Raw genomic sequence first — 27,831 nt, forward strand, 5'->3', positions numbered from 1 at the left:
TTTTTTTTTTTTAAAGATTTTATTTATTAATTTTGACAGAGAGAGATCACAAGTAGGCAGAGAGGCAGGCAGAGAGAGTGAGAGGGAAGCAGGCTCCCTTCAGTGCAGAGAGGAAGGCAGAGGCTTTAACCCACTGAGCCACCCAGGCGCCCCAGCATATGACCATTTTAAAGACACTCAATACGTTCAGCCATTTTGCCCCCCAGAAATACCCTCCTGATCTGTTCCCACCCGCAGGTCCGTGAGAGTGCTTGTTTCCCCGAACCCCTTCCAGGGCTTGGTATCAAGTCACTGGGTCATTCACCTCTGAGTTCATTGCCTCTTTTCTCCTCGTCTTCTTCCCTGGGAAAGATCTTCCCCAACCCACAGTGAAATTAAATGATAACGATTTCATTTTTTAAAAATAATCCTTTAAAAAATAAAATAAAAATAATAAAAATAATCCTTTGACCAGTCTGGAACTTGGTTACCTGGTGAAGATTGCCGGTCACTCTAATATTCTGCCGGTGGCTCCTGTTTCCTGTACCCTCCAGGCTCTGGGGCTGTGATGTGTGATGTTCGGGCTCCCCGGGTGAGAGAGGTTGAAGCCACTTCCCACCTTAGCACAGCATCATCAGTGTTTTAAGAGACGAGTTGTGCCATGAGCTCACAGGGGGTTTTCTCTACGGCTTCCTCTGCCGTCAGATTAGTCTGTTGCGACTTGATCCTGGCACTCGGCGGTCTGAGTGGCGATCCCAGTGGTAGGCGATCTGAGTGGTAGGTGGTGTTAGGAGTTGTTTTGTTCTGTTTTAGTCATTGTTGGTGTTCGAAATTTACAGGATCTTATTGGTAGTATGGAAGCAGTCCCATTAGAAGGTACTAGCCAGCTGCCTAATTGAAGTTTAAATTGGTAATTGTAGCTTTACACTAAGTTTTGGGGTCTGTGGAATCGGTTTCCCTCTATCGCTGTTGCAAAAAGCTCAGTCTCCCGGGTGACCTTCTTCAAGTCTCCCCTCGGTCCTTCATCTGTCTCTTTGTATTTTGATTGACATTACGTTAAATATACGTGTCACCAAGAAATATTATCTAGTATCTTCCCAAGACAGCAGCTTCACTTTCTCTGATCATGAAATTATATATTCATCACAGAAGGTTTAGAAACTACAGAAACACATGAAGACGAAAATTCATGTTACCTTTAATGGCACCAGTTGGAGAAAAACGCTGCTAGCATTTTGCTATATGTCTTTTCAAATGTTTTCCCGGTGAATGCACGCTTGGGCAAGCACACAGACTTGTATCAATGTAATTAAAATATTAATAATCTTCTTATTCAGAAGATAGAGCATGTCACTCCACATTCCTTGAATACAAAGACTGGGCTAGATTAGTTTATCAATTCTACTATTAATCTGTTTGATTAATTTGCTTCTGCTTTTATTTTTATTCATCCTTTCAGGATTCATCCTTTCATTCTGCTTTTATACATTTCCTTGGATTCTTCTTAGTATTTTGAGTAAAATTCTCTGTTTGTTTAAGTCTGTCATTTCTTGGTTGTTAATGAAAGTGTTTAAAGGTACGAATTTGCCCTTTATCATAGCTTTAGCTACATGAAGACAACAAAATTTAGAATTTTCTGGGGCAAACTGAGTCTTATTTGGAGAAAAAGAAAAAAGATTTGCATTCTCTGTGGAGTACCGGAACAGCATATATGTTTTAAGTCAAGCTCTAATTATGTCATTCATATATTCTGTATTTTTATATTACTTGCTGACATTTGTCAGTAGGATGCTAGAGGCTCTAACTGGTATTCTGAGGTAAGAGTGTGTGAGGCACCGTGTCACACCGAGTGTCTCTTACATATTTTGAGATCCTAGGTCTATAATTTTGTGCCGTCTTTTTCTTTTAAGATTTTATTTATTTATTTGACAGAGAGAGATAGAGAGCACAAGTAGGCCAAGCAGCAGGCAGAGGCAGAAGGAGAAGCAGACTCCCTGCCAAGCAGGGAGCCCGATGTGGGGCTCGATCCCAGGATCCTGGGATCATGACCTGAGCCGGAGGCAGATGCTTAACGACTGAGCCACCCAGGTGTGGCCACCCCCCCCCCCCTTTTTTAAAGATTTTATTTCTTTATCTAAGAAAGCAAGTGTGAGCCAGGGAGAGGCAGAAGGAGAAGGAGAAACAGGCTCCCCCCTGAACAGAGAACCCGATGTGGGACTCGGCCCCAAGACCCTGCGACCATGACCCAAGCTGAAGGCAGATGCTTAACCCAACTGAGCCACCCAGGGGCCCCTAATTTTGTGCTGTCTTATGTGTGCAGATCTGCTCAGTAGAGTTGGAACCTGTGCTAACCTTCCTGTCCTTTGCTGTTACCTTTGGAAAGAGAAAAACCCAGACTTCCTAGGCTGACTGGAAGCTTACTGTAGAAGCCCCAATGCAGGATACTGACGAATGGACCAGCAGCCATGAATTCAAGTTTTTAAGGTGTAAGAGACTCATGCCCCAAAGAAGCAGGAGCACTTTCAGCACAAAACCATCACGAAGGACAGGAAGGTGGTGGATTGGCAGGTGGAGAGCTTGGGTCATCCTGACTTAATTAATGGTTCAGTCTGTGACCTTGGGCAGACACCTGTCTGCTGCACCTTGCTGAACAGAGAGATCTTGACCTTGTTTAAAGGGAGCGCCTTCAACATCCTATCAAGGATGCCTGTTGTAGGCATTTTATTGTGTACCTTTTATTGAGTGATACGAGTATTTTGCTTGCTTTTTTTTAAAAAAAGGTTGGAGATTGAATTTTTTTACATCTACTGTAGGCCTGAGACCTCAACTATGATCTTAGAGTAGTTCTTATGTGATCATGATGTTTCTCTGCTTGAACTTGTTCATGAGATAAATTACAACAACAGATTTTCTAAGGTAGTCTAGTGTTAAACTATCTTTGCATTCCCGGGGTAAATTCTAATTCTTCGGTTCTCAGTGGCCTCGCGTAGAGCTCTCATGTTTAACTGCTGTAAGCCGGTGTCAGGGTGAATGTCCCGCTCATCACCAAGCAGTTTTCTTGGTGATGAACAGCTTCTGCCTGAACTCTGCATTCATCCGCTGTAATTCTCAGCAGAAGGTGAATATTATGAGAAAATGAAATCACCTGTTTCTAGAGAGGAAAAGCAATACCAAACCATCCTGATCTGATAGTGTTAGTAAGTCCGTGTAAGTTTCCAGTTTGGCTCAGTTACGTAAGTGATTCAGATGCTGTGAGAAGAGCCTCTGAAAAGCCTTAAAATGTACTTTTTTTTTTAAAGATTTTTTTTTATTTATCTACTTGACAGAGATCACAAGTAGGCAGAGAGGCAGGCAGAGAGAGAGGGGGGAGCAGGGAGCCCAATGCGGGGCTCGATCCCAGGACCCTGAAATCCTGACCTGAGCCGAAGGCAGAGGCTTTAACCCACTGAGCCACCCAGGCGCTCCGATTAAAATGTACCTTTCTTGGGGGCTGGGGTGTACAGGGTGGCTCTGTTCCTCACACGGTAAATGGAAAATTGGTAGGACGTCTACAATCATTGTGATTATTTCGGAGGCTTTTTATTCCGCTCCTTTCTTTGTCTTCTGCCGGTATCTCCATTCTTGTCAGCTTCTCTAATACCCAACACGAACATTCATTCTGCCGGCCGGTACTGCGTGATGATAAACCATGCCTCTGTACGACTTTGAGGAGGGATTTCCTTCCCACGCAGTCCGGGTGGCTCAGCCTCCTATAAGCCACGCACACGGGCGCCCCAGCCTGCGGCAAGGAGAGTGTCACGGGATTCCTGGTTTTCTGGACGATGATGCGGGCCAGGTGTCTGCTTTTCTGACGCTGAGACTTTCAGTTGTTCAGGATCTTGATTTCAAGTTAGAATATTTTTATAAGGCTTGAAACCCAGAAGTTCTAAAAGAAAATACTGATCCTCCTCCCCACCCCACCCCACCCTGCTCCCAAGGTCAAAAGCTTAGAGGTGGTGTCCTTAGAGATTTGGTTTTGTGTTTTTTTTTTTAAGGTTTTGTTTATTTGACACAGAGATACAGAGTACAAGTAGACAGGAGCAGCAGAGGGAGAGGGAGAAGCAGGCTCTCCGATGAGCAGGGAGCCCGATCTGGGGCTCGATCCTAGGACCCTGACATCATGACCTGAGCCGAAAGCAACCGCTTAACCGACTGAGCCACCCAGGCGCCCCGAGATTTAGTTCTTTCTATAGAAACTCAGGCGTCTCTTCCAGAGGAGAAACGAGATTGTAAAGAAACACTTGCTGCGAACGGTTGGGGAAAACTAGGGGGTACAGTAATCCCTGTGTGACCAGTACTGGTCACCAGCCCTAACTCTTTAGGGGGTCCATTGGCCACAAGTGGCAAAACCAGAATTTGAGAGGAAGATGTGGCAAGGACGGGCCCTCAGCCCTGTGGGGTCATTGTCCCCACAGCAGATCAGCTGGGATCACTTGTACGAAAGCCCCCTGCCCGACCCTGGCGTCTGGGAGGAGGTCAGAAGTGTCGGAAAATCTGTATATTGGAGATCTGGAGAACGTAGGGACCCCTTCTCCTTCGTGTGTCCCGCACTGGGTACTCTTGGGAGAGTCGGTCAAGGTTGAACTGTTGGGGCTGAAGACACGGCCATTGCCATGTTCCTCACCTCCGTTTCCCCATTCTCTCCATTGCCCTCGGCTGACAAGTTACCCGTTTTCTGGGCGGACCAGAGTCGGTGACTTCACGCTGGGAAGAAGGCAGTAAGAAACTTGTGTGGGGACCCCTGGGTGGCTCCGTGGGTTAAGTGTCTGACTCTTGGTTTCGGCTCGGGCCGTGGTCTAAGGCTCGGAGTGGGTCGTGGAAGCTCCTTTAGAGTCTCTCCCTCGCCCCCCGCCCTTCTCGTCCCACCCCTGCCTTGTGCGTGCACCCGTGATCTCTCTCTAAAAGAAAAAAAAAAAGAAAAGGAAAAGAATTTGTGTGGCAGCCTGCTTTCCGGCTCTCCCGAGGAAGTCGACAGGAGACGCTTGTCCAGACACAGCTGGGGAAGGCCTGCGGGTTCTGCAGGGGAAGCCTCCGGGGTGGGCCGTTGCTCAGGGACTGGGCCGCAGGCCCTCGTCTGCTAGCGCAGAGCTTGAAGCCTGCTCTGCACCAGGAGCTGGAGCTTGGGAAGTGTCCTCTGTAGAGCCAGAACGCCCTTTCGTCCTTCAGTCGGTCAGACAGGACAGTCATGTGGCCCAGGACACAGAGCAGTCACATGTCGCCGTGACTGGCGGCTCCCTCCGCTCCCCAACCCCCCCCCACTACCAACTAGGGCTCTGTTCTTGCAACCTTGTGCAGGGGGCGGGAGCTGCCCCTGATGGTTTGGCCAGGAGACACCCCATGTTTGCGCCAGAGTGGTCTTCCAGCAGACCCGGACCCACAGGGTCTGTGCTCCTGCTCCCTGTGCCCCCACGTAACTCAGAGAAGGGGCACCGCTTCTCCCGCGGACCCAGTGTGGTCCCCCCCGTTCTGGATTTCCTGGGATGACTCCCCCCTCCCTTCTAAGGGGCCCACTTGTCCCTTTAGACATATTCGTATCGTCCCTGACTTAGGCCTGAGCACCATTCTTCCCATCAGTCGACGGTAGGACTTCTCTGCAAAGCCCCAGCCTTTGTCTCTCCTGGGTGTGAGCACTCCGGGAAGCCCATCCATGAGCACGCCTCTGAAAAGTCTAGAAAGTTCCCAAAGTGAAATACAGATTTTTACCCTCTTCTTTGAGTGTTTTGTAGCCATTTTTCTTTTTCCATAACAAAAGTGTCAACTAAATTAGCATGTTCTCCTCTCCCTTGGCAGAGCAGCACTGCAAAAAAAAAAAAAAAGAAAGAAAGAAAGAAAGAAAAAAGTTCAGGTTTTGGCCAGCATGAATGAAACATGGTCTCCGTCAGCAATAGTATATACTCAGAATAGGGCCAGGAATTAATAAGCAAAAGGAGTTTTGGAGGAACCAAGTTAGATGTAAAAACCAACAAACAACAAAAATAACACGTTCTTACTCCTGGTGAGCCCACTCAAGCAGTCAGTTCAAGTTGATTCACTTTCGTATTAACGCAGCCCACCCTTGACCAGCACGGGTCCTCTTGTATGTGAGGTTTTTTCGGGCAAGTACAGTACTGTAAATGAATTTTCTCTTCCCTACGACTTTCTGAATAACTTTTTCTTTGATTTCCTTTATCATAAGAATACAGTACGTAATGCATATCACATACAAAATATACTTCAACCCCGCTGTTTGTGTTACTCGTGAGGCCTCCCAGTCGATAGAAGGCTGTTAGTAGTTAAGTTCCAGTGGAGTTAAAAAGTTACGGTTTAGTAAAGTCATAAAGTTTTGACTGCGGTGGGGGGAGGTCGGTGGCCCTCATTGCCCCCTCCCCATGTTCAAGGATCAGCTCTGTAATTTTAACATTGTGACTCCTTCCATATAGTAGGTATCCGGGAAGCACTCGTTGAATAAGTGAATGAAAGTTAGAGACGCTTGTAACCGAATTAGGGGAGAGGCTGCTATAATTCTATCAATATGTTAAAAAATAAAAATGATGGTATTTTAATAACTAATATTTTACCGCTTTTTCTGTGTCAGGCACTCTTTGGCCCTTTAGATCATTGAATCTCATTTCATCATCAGAATTTGGGGCTAGAGGTACTGTCGTCATCTAATTTTTTGCATCTGCAGCAACTGAGGCAGAGAACGGCTAGGTGACTGGCTAACTGATGAGTTGAGGAAAGCCAGGGTTCAAAGCTGGGTCCGACCCCAGAGCTCGGGACTCCTCTTTGCTGATTTATGCTGCTTCCCACTTACACGGCAATGAGAAGAGGGAGGAAAATTCCGGAGGCAGATCTGAGGACTCCCTCCCACACTGGTCTTAAGGCCAAAGCCCTTTGCTCAGAGGAAAACCACCTCTCAGGGCTCAGTGAATGAGAACTTTACTTGCCGCGAACACACTAGAAAAATTCACAGTGAAAACCTGAGTCATCAGGACATGTCCTTCCGTTTGATTTACAGCCTGAATCTTGAGGAGGGTAGGAGGTCACCGGGGGAGCCGGTGGGGTGGGGACAGCAGGAATGTGACCGGAACAGAACATCTAGTTGTCGGGCCAGAAAGGTTGGCCCGACCCTGGGAGTGACGCCAGTAGCTTCGAGAGGCTGGGAGTGCGGACCCTCAACGAGGATACCTTTTCCTCGGTTTCAGAGCCTGACAGGCCAGGGGAAAGGCTCTCGCCCTGTCTGCCTCTGAGCCACCCTGCCTGTCCCTGCGTCCCCCATCCTGGAAGGTGAGAGACCAGACTCAGCCCTGCAAGGGGAGTCCCGAGTGGTCTCTGCTGCCATCTGTCTCTGGGGCTGGCTCTAACCACCCCTTCTCCAGGAAGGACTGGGGCTCTGCAGAGAAATTCGTTTGAGTCTGTAATGCCATCGGGCACGCCCTGTTTCTAGAGCAAGTTGATTTTTGGAGAGGAGAGGTCTTCCTTGCAATGTGTGAAAGGGATTTCTTTTTTTTAAAGATTTATTTATTTATTCATTTATTTGCTAGAGATCACAAGCAGGCAGAAAGACTGGCAGAGAGAGAGGGAGAAGCAGACCCCCAGCCGAGCAGAGAGCCCGATACGGGGCTTCATCCCAGGACCCTGGGTCATGACCTGAGCCACTCAGGCGCCCCGAAAGTGATTTCTTTAATGAAAAGGAGACATTGGAAATCACCTTGCTGGGTGTCAGAACAGTCGTTGAACGAAAAACTGGCCAGTGGGAAGGCCAGTCACGTGGACGGCAACCCAGAGCCCGAAGGGGTCATGGAGGTCCACGGTGCTAGCCCTAGCTGCCTGGTAAACCGAACTGTTCTTTTCAAGTGCCTTAACTTCTCCCTCCCTCCATTTGTTAATCTGTAAAATGAATTGGGGCGCCTGGGTGGCTCAGTGGGTTAAAGCCTCTGCCTTGGACTCAGGTCATGATTTCAGGGTCCTGGGATCGAGCCCCGCATTGGGCTCTCTGCTCAGCGGGGAGCCTGCTTCCCTTTCTCTCTCTGCCTACTTGTAATCTCTGTCAAATAAATAAATAAAATCTTTTTAAAAAAATCTGTAAAATGACTATAAAAATACCTGCCTGCCACTACCCAGCAAGCTCCTGCAGGCAGAAACTGTGAAGTTACTTAAGGGTTTTTGTTGTTGTTGTTGTTTTTCATAAAAGAACTTTCTGGAAAATATTGCTAAACTTGAGAGAATGATTCCCAGATTAAGAAGGAAGGATGATGTGTGTGATTTGCCACACATCACTGTGCTGACTTAAGAGTTCCCTGGCCCCAGCCGTGCCCAACGCACATCCCAGGGGCTTCTCCCCAGCGCTCTGCGTACCGTTTGGTGCTTGCGATCCTGACCAGCCAACACGTAGCTGGCATAGCTACGTCAGGGCTGTGGGAAGCCAGCAGCCTGGGCTGCAAGCGGAGACGAGACCCCCCCTCGGGGTGCTCAATGTCCTGGTTCCCTGGTTACACCCTCCAGTTTCACTCCTGACCCACAGTAGTCCCACCCAGGTAACGTGCGTGTTCCTAGACGCCGGGTGAGCCGCCCCCAGCCCCAGGAGCCTGACCAGCTCCGCCGAAAGCCGTGGTCTGACTCGGGAGGCAGGGCTCACAAGACGCCTTCCTTGGCTGCTTTTCAAATGCTGTCAGACGTCAGCCTTCTCGTGTCTACAACGCCTGGCCCCCTCCATGGCCCACAGCAGCTACAATGACGCATTTTCCAGCGCAGTACTGAGCTATGCACCTTTGTGATTGAAATACCAGTTGCACAAAACAGTGTGCACCCTTAAGCCCTTGGTTCTTTCCCATGCCGGTTCTCTCCTTATTCCCTCCCTCCTTCCTTTCCTACCTTCTTTGTTTATTCCTGATTACAGCGTCCCAGCTGAAAAACAGTGCAATCCTGCTGTCTAATGTGTCTATTCACTCGGGGGACCCCATGTATACGGAGGTGCCCCCCAAATCTAGGAATACATCTGTCAGGTACCAGGCTTACATTAATTGGTAAATAGATAGCTGTTTGGTAACATGAACTAAAGGGCTATAGAAAAGGGGCGGAGCTCATACTAAAATAATTGGTATTTTAAAATAATTCGTATATTCTGGCAGCAGAATGCTATGAAACATTTGAAGTAAGGACTGAACATTGTGGAGATCAGTGTGGATACATCTCAAAAACACGGTTAAAAACAAGTTTTGTAAAAGCATAGGAAGTATAGTATAGTACAGGACAAAAACATATTACCATATACTAGAATACAGTTGTAATAGTATATCGCAGAAGCATAATTATAGTATAATACCATTTGTATAAAAATTTTCAAACAGGGCACTTGGCTGGCTCAGTCAGTGGAGCGTGTGACTCTTGATCTCGGGGTTGTGAGTTTGAGCCCCACGTTGGGTGCAGAGATAGATTCCTTAAAAGTAAAAATAAAAAATAAAATAAAACCTTTTAAATAGAACAATACTATCTGTGTATTATCACGGGCACATTCATACTCAGTAAAAGTGAAAAACCATTCAAGCAACAACCACACACCACTTTTGAGGTAATGCAGATTACTCTCTGGGGTGGGAGAGAATGTGGGGACTTTACTAAATCCTGTTAAAGTAAAAATGGCGAATGTGGCAAAATTTAATTACCGTGAAGTCCATTTGGGCACATGGTTATCTTCTCACCCTGGGTGCTTTTCTGTGTCTTTAAAATGTTTAACGGGGCGCCTGGGTGGCTCAGTGGGTTAAAGCCTCTGCCTTCGGCTCAGGTCATGATCCCAGGGTCCTGGGATCGAGTCCCGCATCGGGCTCTCTGCTCAGCGGGGAGCCTGCTTCCTCCTCTCTCTCTGCCTGCCTTTCTGCCTACTTGTGATCTCTGTCAAATAAGTAAATAAAATCTTTAAAAAATAATAATAATAAATAAATAAAATAAAATGTTTAACGAGGGACGCCTGGGTGGCTTAAGTCAGTTAAACGTCTGCCTTCTGCTCAGGTCATGGTCTCAGGGTCGGGGGATCGAGTCTCTCATCGGGCTCTGTGCTCGGCGGGAGCCTGCTTCTCCATCTGCCTGCTGTCCCCCCTGCTTGTGTGCTCGCTCTCGCTCGCTCGCTCGCTCTCTCCCTGACAAGTAAATAAATAAAATCTTTTTTAAAAAATAGAATAAAATGTTTAATGATTCAGAATTGAAAAGGTGAAGTGAGTGCTTGTCCTGTGCCACTTCTGGGTCTGGTGCATGCCCATGTTTCTGTTCTGTGCCTTCAGCTGGTGTTCTCCATCCCGTTCATGTCGCATTTCTCTAAAGGAGCAGTATAACCGCTACTGCTTAAAGATTTGGCTTTTGCAGGCCGTGGGTAGGGTCTCGGGGCACTGTTCCTGGATCCCCAGCAGAGGGCGCTGCTCCATAGCAGATGGGAGGAGGGCCGCCTCCCTCCCGGGTGCAGTACCAGAGCCTCCCAGGGAGGCGCTGTTGCACTCAGCTGCGGGACAGAAGGGCACCTGTCGGGAGGGACACAGAATCCACCGTATTTGGCCGTTTGCAGACATCGAGTTTCTCTGTATGTCTATAGCCTTGGCTGTTCCTGAGGCTACGAATGTAGAAGTGATTCCCGATATAGCACATGCCAAAGCTTCCTCTGCCGTTGCTCGGATGAGCCGGACACTGATGGATAAGGAGCTCTTTCCGGTTAAACTGACCAGGCGACCTTCCCTTTCATTCTAGGTGGAAAAGGATTATTCTTACTTGAAGGAGATATGTGACCATCAGGCAGAACAACTGAGCCGAACCAGCCTGAAACTGCAAGAGAAAGCCTCCGAGAGTGATGCGGAGATTAAAGACATGAAGGAGACCATATTCGAATTAGAAGATCAGGTGCAGCAGCATCGGGCTGTCAAGTTACATAACAACCAGCTCATCAGCGAGCTGGAAAGTAAGTGAACTCGAGCCCCGGCCAGACGCGCGTCAGGACTGAGCTGATGCGAACCGAATGCCTGGGAGGGTGTGTGAGAACGCTGGTGAAGAGTCCTCCTTCCACGTGTTCGGCAGTCTCGCGGGAAGAACGGTGGTCGGGGAAGGCAGAGTAATTAACCCCGTTGACTGGAAGAGTGGGCGGTGGGGAAGGGAGGATTGTGGAACGCGAGTCAGCAGCACAGGGTGATTGTGACGAAGAGCGAATGCGTTTTGGAGGGTCAGGACTGCTGTGTGTGAGCACCACCACTGGCCACGTGCGTTGGGTCCTGACAGGGCATTGTCCTTCCGATCTGACGGGCAGGAGGATGGGTGACAGATGGTCAGGTAGATCTGAACCGTGTGTGCTCTTGGGCTCAGGGAGAAAACCGTTCTGGCACGGGTCCCCCCGAAGCCAGGGTGTCAGGTAACTTCTGGCTATCAGCCGCCTCGTTACTGAAGAGGCTCCGATATTTGGCTTCTTTAGGGACTCATTGTTCGCTTTGAATAGGGAAAGACATTAAAAGGGATAAGTTAAACGTTGTCCGCTTTGTCCAAATAAGCTTGATCAAATTATCACATCTAATGTGTTTCGCTTTTGTCACAAAAGAATTAATGCACAGAGCTTTTGGTGGCGCTCACCGTTGCTAAAAATAGTATCGTTGGTTGCCTGAGACCTTCCCCCGACTTGTATAACCCATCCTCATTATTTGTGGAATTCATATCTGGGCACTCACCTGCTAGCCCGAGTTTATTTGAAACCCCGGGATCAACACTCAGGGTCCTTTTAACGTCATTCACAGACGTGCACGGAGAGAGCAGCAAAAAATTTTGGTTTCCCAAAGTACATTCCCAGCTCAGCTTGAACAAGGGAACCCTTTGCCTTCTTGTTTCAGCTCTCATACTGCAAACAAGTATTTTTCTCATGGTTATTTAAGGCCATGTTTTTTATATTTTTGTGCCCCTTTTTTGGCGATTTCACTGTGTAGAACGGCCCCCAGATGTAGTCCTGAAATAACGCCTGAGGTCCCTAAGGCAGGAAAGCCGGGGTGTGCCTTATGGAGAAAACAAGTGTTAAATGACATTTGTTGAAGCATGAGTATTAGTGCTGTTGGCTGTGACTTCAACGTTAACGAACACTTCCAGAGAAAGGAAGATGAAATTCACCGCTCTGGAAAAGGCTGAAGTCAGCTCTGTGGCACGTGACGAAGCTGTGGAAAAGATGGGAACGGCAGCTGTATGTGCGGATTCACGCGATGAGGTCTGGTTGAAAAAACAAACTACAAACAACTACATTGTGGAGAAACCAAAAGCCAAGAAACTTACAGTCATGTTTCCCAGGGTCAGGAAAGCGTTAGACCCTTCTGAGCCGGTGCTGCCTGGCTCTCGAGGCTCTCGAAGGCCTCACAGCATGAGAAAAGGTAAAAACTTGCAGGTGAGGCAGGTTCTGTCAATGAGGAAGCTGCAGAAGAATTTTTAAAATATCTACTGAGGGTTGTGCAGGAAAAGGGTAATAATAAGCGGGTTCCAGCACGGATGGGACGGCCTTTTATTTATTTATTTATTTTTTCCAAGGACACTGGCAAACGAGCCTGTGTAACACAAGTAGTGTCTCCTTTGATAAAAATGTGATCAGGGGCTTGCAGGAACCGAACCCTGTATTTCCCGTAGGAGCAGAGTTCTGTATTCGCGAATTCGGCATGTAACGGCCGCAAACAGCGAGAGTTGACAGTGTGTTCAACACCTTGATTGCTTAGTTAGTGCCAGCGTTCCACCCTTCACTGGACGTGCCGCACAGCCGAGATGCAGTCAGCACTCAGGGTCAGCATCGTTTAGACGTTCTCAGGAATGACGCTTGCGAAGATAACCAGAACCCACTGCCGTTGACAGTGTGTATTATTCCAAACACTGCACCGTACTTGAAGAGCATCTAAAGCCGAAGAAGAGAAGTCCGGTTTTGCTTTGTTTCTGTGATGTATTGCTCATGAGAATGTGACTGTGTTGTCCCCAGAGCCTTAAAGGTCAAGCCCAACCCACCAAGAAAACCAGCTTAGAGTTAATGTCCGGAGCAGGTGTCACACCGTTCCCTATGGTTGTATCCTAACATGTCCAAGATTGAAAATAACATAGACTGGCCAGCTTTTGAAGCTTTTTAACTTCTGTCCAGGGGGCTAAGATATTACTAAGATGTCTTTTCCCACGGAGGTCCAGGGACACACAGACCCAGCCTGAGACCAGTCACTCCTCCCTGTAAGAGCCTCGAGAGAATCAGACAGAAAACTAAAAAGAAATGAAGGAGTGTTTTCTTATTCTGCTGCATTGACCCCCAAACACAGAGTCCCAGGGCCCACGTGCTGAATTAGAACGGCCGGGATAGGACCCGACTGTGTGTGTGAAGCTTCTCTGATAATTCTGATTCACTTCCTTAATAGACAACCCCTGCCCTGGAACGAATCGTGAAGAAACATTGAAAAATTTTAATGGGGTAATAGACATGATCAGATTTCAATTGAAATGACATGGAAGCCTCAGAGGCAGAGAGAGAAGGGGACTGAGAATGTTCTTAATTAGGGAGAGGGGTAGGGTCTCCTTTGGAGGCATTAAAACACACACACCCCAGATCCTGTCTCCGCATGGGTGTTCCCACTCTGGGGGTCACGGTCTGGGGCTTTGAACATGTGTGCTTTGGAAAGGCTTCCCAGGTGATTGTGCGGTTTAACTACAATTAAAAACCACAACTCTGGCAACTGGTCTGAAAGTCACCGTAGTAATAACCAGTCACATTCTGTGTTATACAAAAGCCCTCCACGTCACAGCGATAAAGGACATTCAGATCCGTAATACGCAACCACCAGGGAGGCCGGGAGCGAGCGTAATAAACACGAGAGGCTATTTCGACCTCTTCCCGGGACGCTGCCTGCTTGTTCCGTCTGAGACCATAACCTGACTCAACACCACTTTTTGCCCAAACCATCCCATTTCTGTGTTGAGAGAACCTCCAGTTTCTAGTTGCCGGGTTCCAGGGTCCGAGGGTAGAGTTTCTAGCAGCAGGGATGGGTTTTAAATCCGGAGCTCCGCCCTCGCTACCTGGCTTACTTTCGCCCCAGAGTCTTGCACCTTTTCCAACAACTGTCTGACTTGTTTCTTTCCAGGCAGCGTGATGAAGCTGGAGGAGCAGAAGTCAGACCTGGAGAGGCAGCTCAAGACCCTAACTAAGCAGATAAAGGTGAGATGTGGCTACCGCGGGGGACAGGGGAGCCTTCCCTGTCATTTCCCTAAGCGTGTCCCCGCCTTTGGTTTGGGGCCCTTTGGAAAAGACCCTGCTGGGGCGCCTGGGTGGCTCAGTGGGTTAAAGCCTCTGCCTTCGGCTCGGGTCTTGATCCCGGGATCCTGGGATTGAGCCCCGCATCTGGCTCTCTGCTCGGCGGGGAGTCTGCTTCCTCCTCTCTCTCTGCCTGCCTCTCTGCCTACTTGTGATCTCTGTCTGTCAAATAAATAAATAAAATCTTAAAAAAAAAAAAGAAAGAAAGAAAGAGCGAAAGACCCTGCTGACTCTTCTCGCCTGCTCTCTCAGCACCTTCCTGTGGGCTCCAGAACCACAGGGTCATGTCGGCAGGTGACAAAATCCAGCCAGCCTTTCGGTGTCAGGATAAACGCCAGTAACGCGACTGTGTCCTTCCTGTCCGTGCCGGGCCTTTTCCCGGTGGTGGGACGGACTGCAGCAGTGGCCGCTAAGGGCCCCCCGGCCGGTCCTCCCCAGCCGGCCTCTGATGCAGGCGTGGCTTCTGGCATTTTCAGGAGGAGACGGAGGAATGGCGGCGCTTCCAGGCGGACCTGCAGACGGCGGTGGTGGTGGCCAACGACATCAAGTACGAGGCCCAGCAGGAGCTGCGCGCCGTGAAGCGGAGGCTGCTGGAGGAAGAGGAGAAGAACGCCAGGCTGCAGAAGGAGCTGGGGGACATGCAGAGCCACGGCAGGTCGGTCGCCGCAGAGGCTCACGGCTGCGAGTGTGGCGGGCACCCATTCCGCGCTTGGCCGCTGCCTCACTCCCCGAGCATGAGCCTTCGCCGTCTAGAGACGTGGCGCTTCTGTGTCTCTCTGTGCAGAATCTTTCTTCTTTCCTAAGCTCACGCGACCGCTGCTGCCACCCCCACACGACCAGGAGCGGCGGGTGCAGGGCCGGGCCACTGCCGTTCTCTGGCCCGAGGCCGTGAGAAAGCCCTTCAGTCACACATGTGCAGAAGTTCTAGCAAACTGGCCTCCTACGTACGCATAAAGAGTAGAAGTGGGTCTAGGACACTCCTTAAATCTCGGTGTTTATTAGTGCAGGGGACCACACGCTTGCCGCCCGCCACGGAAACACCTTCCGTGGGTCCCTCTCGGGCCGCGGGCAAGGCTGGGCCTCCTCCCCGGGGACTTGCCACCAGGGGAAGGACCCATTCCTCATGACCCAGGGACATGCTTCTCCCTTGGCAGCGCCGGTGGGCTGCCTCCAAAGCCTTGAAAGCGCCCACTTTATTAAGAAGGATGAGCACGGACACCACCTCTGGCTAACACGTGACTCTCCTTTTCTGTGCCGAGGGAGGGAAGTCACGCGGTGTGTTGTCCCAGGAAGCTCTCCCTAACGGCGGTGTTTCAGAGGAAGGCATCTTAAAGTGAGCGCAAAGCCCATTACGATTTGAAACGTAAAGGGTTTACAGACAGATGACAAACAGTGCTTTAGGCCGTCACGAATGCAGCGTTCCCTTTTCCCTGGTCAGGAGTAGCTGTCCCTGACCCTGAGATGCTTGGATATTAGGAAATTATTGAGAATTTTCAGATGTCTCTCAGCTATGAAAGAGAGTGTTTTAAAATCAGATTCGGTAGGTTCCAACTGCTGATTTGTACAGTTGGCTCTTTTTACCTGTTTTCTGGGATCGGGAGGGTCGTTCATTGGCTAGATTTGGGGCCTTTGGGTCTGATGTATTGTTGTGAGTTTCATGACATTAGAAAAAGTAGATTTCTTCTCAGAATTCTGTTCTGATTCTCTTACCAAACTTGCTGTAGTCAGTCCCTCCTTCCTTTGTTTATGAGTTTTCTGTAAAACGGGCTGTAGGGGCACCTGGGTGGCTCAGTCAGTTAGGGGTCGGACTCTTGATCTCAGCTCGGGTCTTGATCTCAGGGTTATGAGTTCAAGCCCCATGTCGGGCTCCGTGCTTAAAACAGACCGTAGAGAAGGATTCAGATAAGATGTGTGTAGCTGGCTCCGTGATTTCACTCTTGAACCAAGATCGTTATTTTATAGTCACACCTACCGCCTCTGGCCACCAAAGTCTGTGAATTTTAAGTTAAAGAGGAAGGAGAATCAAAAGACTAGATTCGAGAGGGCCCCCGATGAGGTGAGCGCAAGATCCCCTCGTTTGCTTTTGTGCTTCTGTGTTATTTGTCCACTTGTCTTGCTTTTATGACGTGTGTCTCTGGAAGAGGAACCAGACCCTAACTTGGACCGCCTCCCGCCTAGGCTATTGTAAAGATAAATGGTCGAAGACAAGCTCCGAATTCATGTAGTTATTGCACAAGCGGCTGTGTTTCTTACCCAGACTTGAAAGATACAGACCACATCATACAACTTGAACTCTGATACTGTAGGAAATCTCTGCACAAACCTTGACGATTTAGTGTCCATATGAGATAATTTGCATCTTCAAATGTAGGGTCCCTTTATTATTTCTTTTATAAACATGGTACATTTCTCTTACGATTTTCTGGTGATTTGCAAACCTCGTCCCCAAATCCAGCAGGTTAATTCCTTATCACAATATATTTCAAAATCCTAGGGCTGACACCGTGGGGCCTACTATTGAAACCCCTCAGGCATCAGTGTGTTTGGGGCCCGTCGTTGTGTTGGACAGGGTTTCAGACAGCAGCCGGACCCCGTTTCCTCCCTGATTCCGCAGACTGCCCCTCAAAACAGTTGACTCTGAAAGTCACTCGCTGCTGACTCAGCCACTTCCCGAACCTGCCCCATGGGCAAGACTTGCAACCAGCTCACACCCTCAAAGGCCCTGAAGTGACATAGACTTTCCATCCTGGCTGAACGGGTTCTCGACTGAAACTCGATTTGACTTTGATAGTCGCATCCTGAGAACTCGAAAGGCATTCTTGGTTCAGCCACAGCCAGAGAACTTGCAGAAAATTCCCCGATGGGGGTCCTCCAAGTACAACCAAGAGCAGGTAAGAACGTTTGAAAAAGAAACTTGATCCTAAGGTGGGATTAGCCAATTTGCATTCGCACTTTGGAAATACAGGCATTTGAGGGGATGTAGTCAGGCTCGTAGGTGGGCATATGACAGGGCTCGGCGTGTGTACAGGTTAACCTTTATTACCGAGAACTCAGCAGCAGAGTGGAACATTATTTAACCTAGGATTTTAGAAAATTCTAGAAAAAAAATTAGCGCATTAGCAGTCTTCATCCTATTACGTTTTTGAAAGGATTTTTGGAGTCAGGGTAACTGATGTGAAGAGTAGATGGGGAAGCGAGGCTCTTGTCTTGTCTTTGCCACCAATGGGCAAGAATTCCTTCCCAGACCTAGCTGCTCCCTCCCTCAGATGAGGAGATAAGGGTGGGTCATGATTGAAGACCCTCAGAAGCTCCTCTGTTTCCCAGGACTAGTTGCTCAGCTGACCTTTCTCTGACGGGGGCATCAGGAACTCATATGCCCCCGTACCGTCTGCCCAATGCAGTCCTTGGAACCTCCCGGACACCGTGGCATTTCCACATTTTAGCTGGGCCATGGACCTCCTCTTTCTCTTCCAGAAACTGGAACAAGCCAGTGTAGCTTTCATGGACCTGGAAGTGATCTGTTTTGCTGGACACTTACAAATTAATGGATGAAAGAATAATGAATAACTTTTTCAACTCTGGCTTCTTCCATTCTTGAGCCATTAAGAGCAAGCCATTACAATTCAAACTTCCACTGAAATTAAAACATCAAGCCTTTTTCCAGGAAAGTTGAGAGCCGGGGGCTCGCCTCCAGATACAGAGAACACGCACACGCAGCTCCCCTCAGTGCCTTGATGGGCCACACGAAGGACATTGTTGACCTGCAGTGCATGACACAGGCTTCTCGAAAGTGTAACAGGGGAAGACCGATACGCATTTTCTCTCTCATTCTGAAACACTAAAGACAGTTATTTTTAGGGTGACTTACTCGATTTTTACCATTCTTCCTATGACACCAGAAACATCCACGGAAAACATCTTAAAAGAAAGAGATGGTTAAAAAAAACACTAAACATTGGTGCATAATTAGCCATAGGAGCTTCTAAGCAGAAGGTCTGAGATTCAGAATGTGTCTAGCTTGTCCCACTGGTTCCTGCATGGTCACCTCTGAAGCGAGCAGCATGGTGGCCCGTCACTGCCAGACTCTTCTGAAATCGGCTCTAACTCTGTGTGCACAATGTATCCTGCCCTAATGTCGGTCGCCTGCCTGTGCCACTCTCTGTGTCCTTACTGCTGCCGTGTGTCACAGCTGCGGGCTGGGGGTTCTGGAGCTGTCACTGAAACGCCGTGGGAGTGTGGGAGCTGGCGGTGTAGGTTCTCGGGGTCACCGAGACACCCTTTCCAGCTCTCTTCTTGCAGGTGCTTTGATACAACGTCCGTAGCCCTGCCGGAAGGGGACCAGTCCTCGTGGGGGGGGTTCCTAACCCGAGCCTCAGGGGCCCCTGACACTTTCGCCCTCAATGCGGAAGCCGGCCCTCTGAGCCCCCAGCACAACCCTTTGACGTCTTCTGTTTTCATAGCTGGCATCCGCATCGCTGGCTGGGACACAGAGCCTGGAATCTCAACGAGCTGTGTCCGCTCCCCTGCTCCCCATCACACAGACTTGCTTTGGAAAGCGCGGACATGAGCTTCCCCTAGGCCTTTAGGACCGATATGCCTCAATACTGAAAGAAATCCTTTTTTCTGTTTTTTGGGCCTTGACTCTAGGATAGCAGAGGGAAGCTCGAGCCGCTCGGTAAATGACAGAGAAGCCTGGTTTTGCGCACGCAGGCCGTCTCCGCTTCCCCGATGCAGTCGTCTGTCAGAGAAGGTGTAGGGAGAGGGGCCCAGCAGTGGCGTCTTGAAGTCCTTGGCATGTTCTCTGTCTAAAGACCTTTGACTTCCAAAAAAATCCAGAGGAGTAGGAATTAAAACACGCCGGTCCTGTTCTAGGTATTAGCTCTTCCCCGTGGGTCAGTGGCCACTGTTGATTCTTCTGTTTTAGCCCAAGATCGTGTTGCCTCGAGTAACTCCCTCACCAGCCTCTCCCCCTCCATTTCTGTTTCCACAGCTCCATGGTCTCTGTCAGCTAGCAGAGCATTTGCTGGAAGAAAGACAGCCCAGCCCTTGCCATGATGGGAAACTACAGCCATTTCTATACGAAGGGGGGAATAATGTGGGAGAGAAATTACCTCTTTACAAAGAGCCAGATTGTCGCCTTGTAACAGCCACTGTTTCACGACAGAGTCATGGCGATCAAGTCTCTTTCCCTTTTTTTCTACATTTTGGAATCAACTCGTTGCACGATCAAAGATGATCCTTCCCTCTTTTTTCCCCCCTTCTTTCTTTTTCTCCGAAGATTCGGCAGTCTTTTGTTTGGAGCATAGATGAAGTGGTTCTTGAAAAAGACAACGTACAAGCATGGTGTGAAACTCACTTTTTTGTACGCAGTTAGGGTATGCAGCGCGCTGGTGAATGCGGCCCGTGCCTGTGTCTTACTTTTTGGAATTTATTTCCGCGCTTCCTCTTGAACGTGGTACCTGATAATCTTGGCATTAACACTACTTACGGCAAGCCAGGAAGCCGTCTGTGTCCCGGCTCGTTCTGAAGAAGCTAGCGGGTTCGCTTCCCTTCTCTCAAGTCCCGAACGAGCCCTTTGCAGCTGGGGTCTGACGTCGTTACCTCATCCGAAACGAGCCACCACTAAGTCAGGGTTGGATTTCCAGAATCTCCACCGGGCTCAACGCAAACTGATGTTTGGCTGACCAAAAAGGATGTAGTCGAGCCAGTTTATTTACGTGGTGGCCGTGCCCTTGGGAATCGGACTAAAAATTAAGGAACAACTACAACCAGCGCCTCAGGAATAAAACTTAACCCGGAAACGGAAAGACTTTGAATCCGGAAGTGGGTGACGCAGAGTGGTCCAGAGTCCAGAGTGGGATGTTGCACCTGGGAAGTGCGGAGCGTGTCGAGATCCGCACCTAATCCAGCGGCCCCGCGAGGCCCGGCCTCCCGCGGCTCTCACTCCAGGAGCACCCGTGCCCTCCAGATGGTGGCGGGTCTTCGCGACGTGTCCCCAGGATGGGACAGGAGCTCCTGTCTGGTGCGAGGCCGTGAGGAACAGGAAGGCTCTTTAACGCAGGAGGACAGTTGGGCATGTCCAGCTGGAGAGCCCAGAATCCCTAGAAAACTTTCGCCTGGTGGTAGAAGAGAGGAGGTCGGTGCCTCTTCCATGAAAATGGCTTCGACGCTCGCTGGCACCATCCAGTGCACCTACCGGGAGCTCCTTACCTCAGACCGAGATTTTCTTGGAATGATCCCACGTTCGCTTGCCAGGTGTTTGCAGACGTAAACAAAAGGCAGATCGCCTCCACTTCGGATACACAGCTGTACTCGCACCGGGTATCCCGATCTGTCTGTATTCTGGGTACCGTTAAATATTTTTATACGTAGGCATTCGTGAAGTGCTAAATAAATACGTTCTTATTCCGAAGAGTCTGTTGCCTGATTTGTCATCGCTGGCCACGTGTGTGCGGGGCCTTCCTGTCCGTCTGTCCTGGGGTTTCTAGCGCAGGTGGTTTCAGAACTCGAAAGCCATGTCCTGTAGCTAGAATCTGGGCCAGAAGCAAGCCGGACTTCTGATACGAGTTGTAGACAGGAGGCTGATTTTAAATATGATTGTAATTTTTAAAGTGATTTCAGTCTTGGAGCAAGAGGGCAAGGAGCAAAGATAACTACTTTTGCATAAATTGTTGAAGCCAAATGCCAGTGTTTGCCAAACAATCTAGTGTGGAGTTTGAGGTCCAGGCTTCTCTTGTCGAACTGTAAAAATAAATGGGTCACTCGCTGATTTGATGTATTGGGTTTCTTCTTACTTACGAATGTTTAGGTGTCCTGGTAACAAAACAGAGGTGTTTCGAGAAAAATACTCATCTTTTCCCTTTCCGGTACTCACTCTCTAAGGTAATCAGTGTTCACGGTGTGTCTGTTTTTTCCTTTCCTCTCCCTCTACTCATGTAAGTACAGAGGGTTCGTTTTTATATTTTTTTATAAAATTTATAAACTATACTAAGAGTGTATCATGGACATCCTTCCAAGTCGATATTTACGAGTTTAATTCATTTAATTCATTTTTTTATTATTTTATTTTCTTTTAAGTAGATCCTGTGCCCAGTGTGGAGTCCAATGCAGGGCCTGAACTCACGACTCTGAGGTCAAGACCCCCGCCCCAAGATCAAGAGTCGGACACTTACTGAGCCCCCCAAAGTGCCCCCAAATTTAACTCAATTCAATTGCTGTGTGGTGTTCTAGAGGATGGATGGGCCCTAGAATATTGAAATACTGTCATATCTCGTGAACATCAAGGTTATAGTTTCTAGATTTTTGTTCTGTCCCAGTAATGGCATAATAGCAGTCCTTACCCACAGACCCTTACAGATCTGTTTTTATTTTCGTAGGGTCGGTTCCTAAGGTAGGACGGCTACCTGGGAGGATATGCAGTTTTGACTGAATAGATTTACCAGGTCACTTATCTAAGACTTGTGATTTTGCTTTTTGATGAAAGTGCCTGTTTATACACAGCCTTAGCTTAATTTTGCCAATAGAATAAGCAAAAAATTTGCTTCGAACTTGCATTCCCCCAGGGAGATTTTTATGTGTTAATCATTCACTTTTCCTCTTTTGAGAATGGCTCGTCGAGCACTTTTGCCTATTTTTTCGCGGACAGATTTTTTCCTCTTCTCCGTTTCTAAGTCACATCTTATCAGGGATGTGTGTTTGCCCAGTACAGTATGGGTCTTACGGCTTTGCCATCGTTCTCGTGGAAAAATTTATATTGTGAGGCAGTCTGTTCGTATTTTCTTTACTGTGTCTGGGGTGTTTTTTGTTTCAGATTTTCCCTCCCCGCCCCTTGCAGAAGCAGGCTGTCACCTTTTCTCTAGCTGTGTCTTTACCTGTTTCTCTGTCAGATGTTTGATTTGCCTTTCTTTGCTCAGTCCGATATGAGGTGTGGGTCTTCTCCCGGTCGGACAGCCAGCACCATGTATGGTCAAAGCCATCCTGTGCCCGCTGCATCCAGATCCCACCTTTACGTTATTTATTTCCTCCGTATTCAAAGAGACTTTCCCAGTATGCCCTCCTTCCTTTTTCTCTTGAGCCCGTTCTGCTTTAAAATATTTTATGGGGATTATTAGATTGCTAATACCACTTTTCAGGCTCAGCCTTTCATTGCAAACTGTCATCTTTTGTATAGTTTCCTCTGTTCTTGAATTTTATTGCATTCTCCAGGCAGATGCTATCAAGCGTATAATTCTGTTTCCTGTCATAAATATAAACGTCCTTTGAGTGCGATTATTCTCTTCATTTTATATCATGGAATTTATGGAATATACTCATAGGTCAGGGCACGTCTTGGAGTGGAGCAGATAATTGTCCGTCCTTTATTCTCACGTAAACGGGTGAGAGTACCAGGCCCTGACGTTTGCCAGTATCTGTGTCTGTAGGTTCTGCTTAGATCCGTGCCCACTTCTGCTGACTGTTACTAAAATCTTAAACCAGAAGAGAGGCTCTTTAAGGCAAATTTATGTTACCTCTCGGAGGCACAGAAGCTCAAATAGAATACAGAGGAAGAATAGGTTCCCAGTGGGTGAAACTGATCTGTGTCCAAGTCCTTCCCTGGCGAAACTGATGTGGGAGCCAGCATTCTGGGCCTCGTTTTGCCTGGTCCTTGTCCATTTTAGGGGTGTACTGTAGCGCTCCCTCATTTGCACCTCCTTGCCACGGTCCTTTTACCTGGGATGCTTGTGTTCCAAACCTTGTTTGTTTTTATGTCATCCATATGCTTATATTGAAATTCAAAAATGAAGTTCCGAAAAACACGGATGCCCAAGAGACAAAAGACTTAACTTTAATTTCTGTCTCACTCTAGAGCCACAGACTTCTTTTAGATTCGTTTCATAAACAAAAGTAAAAAATATTTTGGGAAAAAAATTGTGTTCCAGGTAAGGGCATAGAATGAGCAAGGGTACAGAGACAGGACCTTCAAGGAGCAGAATTCCAGGTAGCTAGACTTGGAGTCTGAAAGCGAGGTGGGTGGAAGGGAGTCCTAGGGGAGAAGTCTGTCCAGCCCTGGGGAGGGTCCGGAGCTCGGCTTTTACTCAGTTTTTCAGGAAAGAGCGCTTGCAGACACGTGATCGATATGACCGATCTTCCTCATCGATACCAGTCGGCCAGTTGGGAAGGTCGCAGTGGTGTAATGTGGCCTTCCCCAGGGGTAGTTAGCTTTTGACTGCTGTGAGTTATGTACAAGAGCTCCCACATTCTCGGGTCAAAATAGACGCCACCGCCAGGTGTCCCGTCTGGTGAGGTCGGTGTGTGGAAAACCAACACCACTTGAAGACCATTCTGTGGCCAAACAAGGAGAATTGGAGAGTGAATTGGAGAGATCTGATAACATTTTTTAAATAAAAGGTAGTTCCAGACACATGCGCATATGTATGTTTAAATTATAACAACAGATAGATGGGTAAACCAGCTGTGAGCGTATGACATGGTCCTTGGGTCCAACGGGCTGTCATTCTCAGGGATGGGCTGCTACTTCCTAGGAGCAGATTATTGGATAAGAATAAGAGCCATGAAATAAATATTGATAGTATTTTTAATAACTATGTTAAATCATTTTTAAGAAGAAATACCGTCAGTATTATTTTTTTAGATATGCCTGGTACACCTTCCAGGACACCCATGACTTACAGAAACTTTGAGAAAGGCCGTGGCCAAACAGAGCTAGAGTTGCCGCCCAGATTCACTGTTTACAATCTAAGCAACCTTGTCAAGTTTTTCATCTAAAATAAGGGATAATTGGGGCGTCTGGGTGGCTCAGTGGGTTAAGCCTCTGCCTTCAGCTCAGGTCATGATCTCAGGGTCCTGATACCGAGTCCCGCATCGGGCTCTCTCCTCGGCGGGGAGCCTGCTTCCTCCTCTCTCTCTCTGCCTGCCTCTCTGCCTCCTTGTGATCTCTGTCTGTCAAATAAATAAATAAAATCTTAAAATAAGGGATAATAACAAAGGTGGGATTTTTTTAAATTAAATGAGATATGAGACACGTTATTATCAGTTTTACATTGTGGAAGCAGATGGAAACGTGTGTTACTTTGGTGTTTTCAACACAGTGCCTAGGCGCAGGGCGGCCGTGTCATCTGAGATGCCGCTGGAGAAAGAGGGCCTTGTTCAGTGCTTTAGGGAAACCGAATGCACTAGGCTTATGCAGGATCGTAGGTTTGTACACGGTCGTACCTTCAAAACCATGTAAACCGTGCTTCTGAGTGATTCAAGGGATTTTCAAGGGTCACTTTGACTTTCCGTATGTGTGATTTTTGTTTTCCAGATGGACCTTCGAATCTAACATCTGTCTCTAGGAGGCGGTAGTTAGCACAGGACAAATCCTTAACCAGTAGTGGCACCTTGAAGCTTTTCCTGTATTTAATGAGTTTGCTGCGGTACACCTGGCTATATGCTTAACATTTCTAATATCCTTTGTAGAATACAGAGGCTTATTCTTCCTTGGAACAGAGAAAATGGAATACTTCATTTCTTGCCAGAGTTGTTACTGGTTGATCCCAGACAACCCCAAGACAGGCTGGTGTAAAGGAGTTTCAAATCTATTTATGACGGAAGTACTGTACGAAATAAAACCAATAGCTGCTCTCTATGGTTCTTCAATCCAGGCTTTGTTTTGTGAATCCCCTTACCTGCCCCGCACGCACACACACGCACGCGCACACACGCACGCGCACATCCCTGTTACAACACGGAGGGTGTTTAGTTCAACAGCTTCTCTGATCTGCTGACACAGCTTGCAGAGGTTTCTCACACCAACTCTTCCTGTTCTGGCCAAGCGGACCGATCAGTTGAAACATGGTCTCTGAGTGTCTGAAGGCAGGAGGACTGGGAATTGGCTCTTGTCACCTTGCTAGGTTCTTAACAGAATCCAAAGGACTCCTGTTTCTCCTCTGATGCATTGAATCACAGAGACACTTGGGTAATTGATGAAATCGCTTGAGCGGGTGTAGAATCGTTTCCATTAAATTTTCAAGGAATGAGATGAAAATGAACTTTTAGACAAGATCTCCCTTCGAAGGGTGCCCTGGGTTTCTGAAAGCCCTCGGTAGTCAGTCCTTTAAATGGGTTGGTGAGTAGGTGGCCCACTTTGTTCCCGACTTTCCTTGGAATGGCCGGTTCGGAAACTACAGTTTTGTTTGTTTTTCCTGCTTGTACCTAACCTGATTTCATTCTCTTTCTGCATCTTCCACACCTGATTTTACACTGCATAACACACCGGGGAAAATACAGAAAACCCCAGCTCGTTCAGTTAAAAAAATTCTTCTTCAAACCCGGCCCCCTACCAGTTTCTGAAATTCCTGATATTTTCTTCCAAAGAAGTCATCAGTGTCTTGGTTTTTTGTTTGTTTGTTTTTTCATTCCAGAGAAGGGGCTGCGGAGACAAAAGTGTGTTTTAGGTTCTGCTTCACTTAAACATTTTCTGTTCACGTTGATCACAGAGCCACGGAAGCTTCGAGATTAAGGGCAAGTAAATCCAGCCACCGAAGCTTACGAGAACTCATTCCAAAAAAATAGTAAATAAATATTTTAAACTTCCACTGACCTTGTTAAAACACACAACCAGAAATACTCTGAGCCATTCTCATAAAGGATTCTTCTTGCAAAACAGCTGGTGGCAGTTTGCTGTGATAAAAGAGCAGAAATCAGAAGACTGGGAGATCTTGCCTGGGCTGGTTCACAGGGAGATTAAATGACATGCTAACATGTCCCGGATGAGGAGGCCGTGTGTGAGCGGACTGAACCAGATGATTGGTCGAAGTTAGAATCCGTAGGAAGAGCCTAGCGGGAATGTTTGGGTGAGACTAGATGCTTCGCCTCCCGCAGCGCCGCAGGGTTTGCTAAAGGACTGTTAGGGTTTGCTCTCCGAGGACAGATGATGTCCGAGTCGGGATTCTGTCGCACAGAGCGGACCACTGTCTACTTGACCTAAGCAGAAGGGCCTTAAATAGCTTGCGGGGTTGTTGGGAGGGCTGGAGCAGCAGGCTCTAGGCTGAGCTTCCAGGAGCAGCTCCCAAAGCCACAGCACAGAACTGGGTTATCTGTGGGGGGTTGGGGGGAGCCTTAGCATCAGGATGTCAGCGGGAAAGCTCCCCTTCCCGTTACCAACAGGAAATGCCCTATGCCCTGCCTCCTGCCCCTGACTCGGGTCCGATCCAGGTCTCGTCCTCGTCTTTGTGATGGGTAGAATCCAAATCCGAGCTCCTCAGTACAGGGGAGTCCTGAGAGGACAGCTTTCCAACCTCTGTGTGCCAAATGGGGGTTGGAATGTAGCTTCTCAGAAGCCAATCTGTTATCTCCACCCTGGACGATATAGCTAAATACGTATAATAAATAACATTATAATGCTTGTGTGTGTGTGTGTGTATATATGTATGTGTGCGTGTATATATACATATATATCCCCCCACATATATATATACTTACAATATGCAGAGTAGAAGTACATCCTTTTTTTTAGATCTAATGTATGTCAAGGGGCGCCTGGGGGGCTCAGCGGGTTAAGCCTCTGCCTTCGGCTCAGGTCATGATCTCAGGGTCCCAGAATTGAGCCCCACATCGGGCTCTCTGCTCAGCGGGGAGCCTGCACCCCCCACCCCTCTGCCTGCCTCTCTGCCTATTTGTGCTCTCTGTCTGTCAAATAAATAAAATCTTAAAAATTTAGAACTAGTGTCAAGTCCCTCTGCCTCTAAAAATAACTTATTTCTGGCCATTCCCAAGAAAACGTTGATGTTTCTGATGAAAACTGAGAGCAAGCCCTATATTATTTCCTGAAAAGGGATTCGAAATTGGGGGTCCTCCTTTCAGATTTGGGTCTGTTGTTATCTGTGTCTCCCCCCGCCCCCATGGGACCCCGCTGCCTTCTCAGTCGGATATGCTCTTTACCATGCAGACCCGTGAACGAAGAGTCAGAGCCACCCGGAGTTGAGGCTCCCGGCCGCTGGCGTGGCTATGTGAGCAGGACGTCTCCGACGCCATCGGAGTCTGCGACCACTGTTAAGTCCCTCATCAAGTCGTTCGACTTGGGACGGCCAGGTACTTCATCATTTCGTCTCATGAGCAGAACTCCCATGCAGACCATGGCCCCGCGTATCAAGCCTGTCTCTACTCCAACACTGGCCCCCAGGGGATGCAACCACAGAGGCTCTGTCTAGATCGTTCCACGCGGAGCCACTGTATCCCAGACACTTGCCACAGCCCGGGGGACGCTCCAGGAAGAGGACAGTGAGGAGTCTGGCTCACGTGTAACAAAACCTCCTCTTTCTCTCCACCTCTCCCGTGGCTTTAATTCCAGACTTGCCACCTTCCTTTTCTGCCTCTGTGTCCATTAAACTCAGGTCACAACCACTTCCCTCTTAGCTGGGCCAACCAGAGGCTTCGTTTCCTAGGAAACAAGGTGTTGAGTCTCTGCAGTTGGGTGTCTGGCTGGACCCCTGGCCTTCCCCGCCTCCCCTCTTAGACTTTTCTCTGCCTGGTCTTGTGTGTGACCACCCGCGCTGACCTGTCATTCCTGATCT

The 27,831-nt window shown here is 48.3% G+C and overlaps 1 protein-coding gene across 8 annotated transcripts in view; it reads left to right on the forward strand.

Annotated features, from left to right (window-relative positions):
* SPECC1 (sperm antigen with calponin homology and coiled-coil domains 1) overlaps nucleotides 1-27,831 on the forward strand; it is a 268,950-nt gene that overhangs the window by 168,674 nt on the left and 72,445 nt on the right. For 7 of the 8 annotated variants that reach the window (XM_045985036.1, XM_045985034.1, XM_045985031.1 and 4 more), the window contains 4 exons: nucleotides 10,732-10,939; nucleotides 14,109-14,182; nucleotides 14,755-14,933; nucleotides 27,207-27,349. In XM_045985036.1, coding sequence (XP_045840992.1) covers nucleotides 10,732-10,939; nucleotides 14,109-14,182; nucleotides 14,755-14,933; nucleotides 27,207-27,349 — 604 coding nt within the window. Of the gene's footprint in view, nucleotides 1-10,731; nucleotides 10,940-14,108; nucleotides 14,183-14,754; nucleotides 14,934-19,268; nucleotides 20,687-27,206; nucleotides 27,350-27,831 lie in introns of those variants that run through there. The other variant, XM_045985038.1, reaches the window with a different exon arrangement.

The sequence above is a fragment of the Meles meles genome, chromosome 18 (genome assembly GCF_922984935.1).
Source record: "Meles meles chromosome 18, mMelMel3.1 paternal haplotype, whole genome shotgun sequence".
In the NCBI taxonomy this organism is placed as follows: domain Eukaryota; kingdom Metazoa; phylum Chordata; class Mammalia; order Carnivora; family Mustelidae; genus Meles; species Meles meles.